At 57.2% G+C, this 1,821-nt stretch overlaps 1 protein-coding gene across 1 annotated transcript in view; it reads left to right on the top strand.

Annotated features, from left to right (window-relative positions):
* DMBT1 (deleted in malignant brain tumors 1) overlaps positions 1 to 1,821 on the top strand; it is a gene marked incomplete at its 5' end in the record, with an annotated part of 142,832 nt that overhangs the window by 92,560 nt on the left and 48,451 nt on the right. The window contains 3 exons of the mRNA XM_012723453.1: positions 320 to 502; positions 601 to 734; positions 979 to 1,126. Of these exons, the coding sequence (XP_012578907.1) occupies positions 320 to 502; positions 601 to 734; positions 979 to 1,126 (465 nt within the window). The remainder of the gene's footprint in view (positions 1 to 319; positions 503 to 600; positions 735 to 978; positions 1,127 to 1,821) is intronic.

Here is a 1,821-nt window from a genome sequence, read left to right as displayed (position 1 = left end):
CCGCTGGGTCTCCCTCAGAACCGTGTTCTGACGAAGAGCGGAAGAAGTGACCCTGACCAGCCAAGTGAGGCCAGCGGACTCGCGGTCCCAACCCCATCGAGGGTGCAGACCGCGGCCGGGGCCACCAGGGGCGGCGTCTCAGCGGGCGGCGCCCCGACAAGCACTGCGTCCCCCCTTCTCTCTCCTGTCACCTCTGCCCGCCTCCACCCTTCCTTTTTCCTTCCCCTTTCCCCTTCTGCTCTTGGCGCTGTCGTGGGTTTCCAGAAGCGCCAGTAACTTTTCTTAACACCACGTGGAGGTAAAGGGCTCAAAACCACAGATGTGAGAGCGCCTGGCTGGCCATCCTAGGCCGAGCCCTGCTGGGTGCCAGGGCCAAGCACGGGAAATCTGATGGAGGAGCCGTGGACTTTGGAAAGCAGATAGGGGACAAGCAGGACAGAGACAGATGGGGAAACAAAGGGGCAGAGACGGACAGGCGACTCAGAACCCCTGTCGGGGGCGGGTGAGAGAGCATCCCCTTCCCGCTGGGTGGCGAGCTCAACAGTGCGATTAGTCACGCCACGTGGGCATGCACGGGTCCTGCCCGTCTCGTGCACACAGGCCGCCAGCTCAGCTTCAAGGGGGAAATGGGAGCAGTTCCCTCATCAAACCGACACGATCAGAACGGCAGACCCCACCGCCAGGGAGCCGCCGGGCAAGTCGGCAGACCCTGGCTGACAGCTCTTCCCGGCAAGGCCCGTCAGGGGTAGAGTAGAAGTGAGAAAAATCGCAAAATTCAGATGCTTTCATGCCCTAAGCGGGTGAGACCTTTTAGACTCACCTGTACCCTGAAATGGCCCCAAGACACACTCACAAAACAGTGAAAGCTCTTGGAGGAAAAAACAATTCATGAAAGAAAGAAACAAGGCGTGGATCACAGAACTGGTAAGTGAGCTAAGCACTGGTCAAAACTAAAACTCTGAAATGTCCTGCATGTAGGGAACTCGCCGTGTGGCAGCGTCCTCACTAACTCATCCGGGGCCATCCGCAACCCCCCGCGGAACGCGATGCGTGACAACTTCACCTGTGTGTGGGAAATCAGGGCCAACTCGTCCAATCACATCCTGCTGGCCTTCCCGTACCTGAAGTGAGTCCCAGCTCCTCGCTTAAGTACATTGTGTGGTTGACGGTGCTGCCCAGTTATCCCCAGGCCCGTCCCCGTGAGCTCGCGTCCTGCATGCGCTTCGGAAGCTTTATTTGGAAGTCAAGGAAGACAGAGAGGAAGTCACAGTGAGAATCCTCAGAGTCCTGCCTCCCCTCAGCCGAGGTGGCTTCGCAGAGCTGTAGAACGTGGCCCCGGCCGGGAGCTGACACTGGTGCTGTTCGCTGGGCCGCACCGCCTGCGTGCACACGTGTGCCTGTGCGTCTGTGCAGCTGACCAGTGCGCAGAACCACTGGACTCCCCTCTGCCCCCAAGGGCTACCCGCTCCCCCTCCCTCTCCTGGCCACTGCTAACTGTTCTCCGTCACCACAGCTTCGTCACTTGCAGAAAGTTGCGGAACCACGCCGTACCTAAGATCCGCTGCATTTTAGCCTCCTTCAAATGGATGCTGAGTGTAGCCAAGCAAACCGATTAGAATTCCCTTCTTTAAAAAAAAGTTATTTTATTTTATATTACTCTTCATTTTGTGCCTTTCTCCATCTCAGTCGTGATCCCCGTGGGCATCCCACCCCCGCTTCACCATAGTCGCTTGTGCTCTGCCCACCCAGTTTGGATCTTGTTCCCTCTCTGCCCTGTAGAATGCCTCTGGTTTATAGTTGTTTTTCGTTTTTATTACGATT

This window comes from Condylura cristata, unplaced genomic scaffold (genome assembly GCF_000260355.1).
Source record: "Condylura cristata isolate star-nosed mole 26May11 unplaced genomic scaffold, ConCri1.0 scaffold00011, whole genome shotgun sequence".
Lineage (NCBI taxonomy): Eukaryota > Metazoa > Chordata > Mammalia > Eulipotyphla > Talpidae > Condylura > Condylura cristata.
Note: the sequence above shows the minus strand (reverse complement) of the source record. Positions and strands in the feature narration are given on the sequence as shown.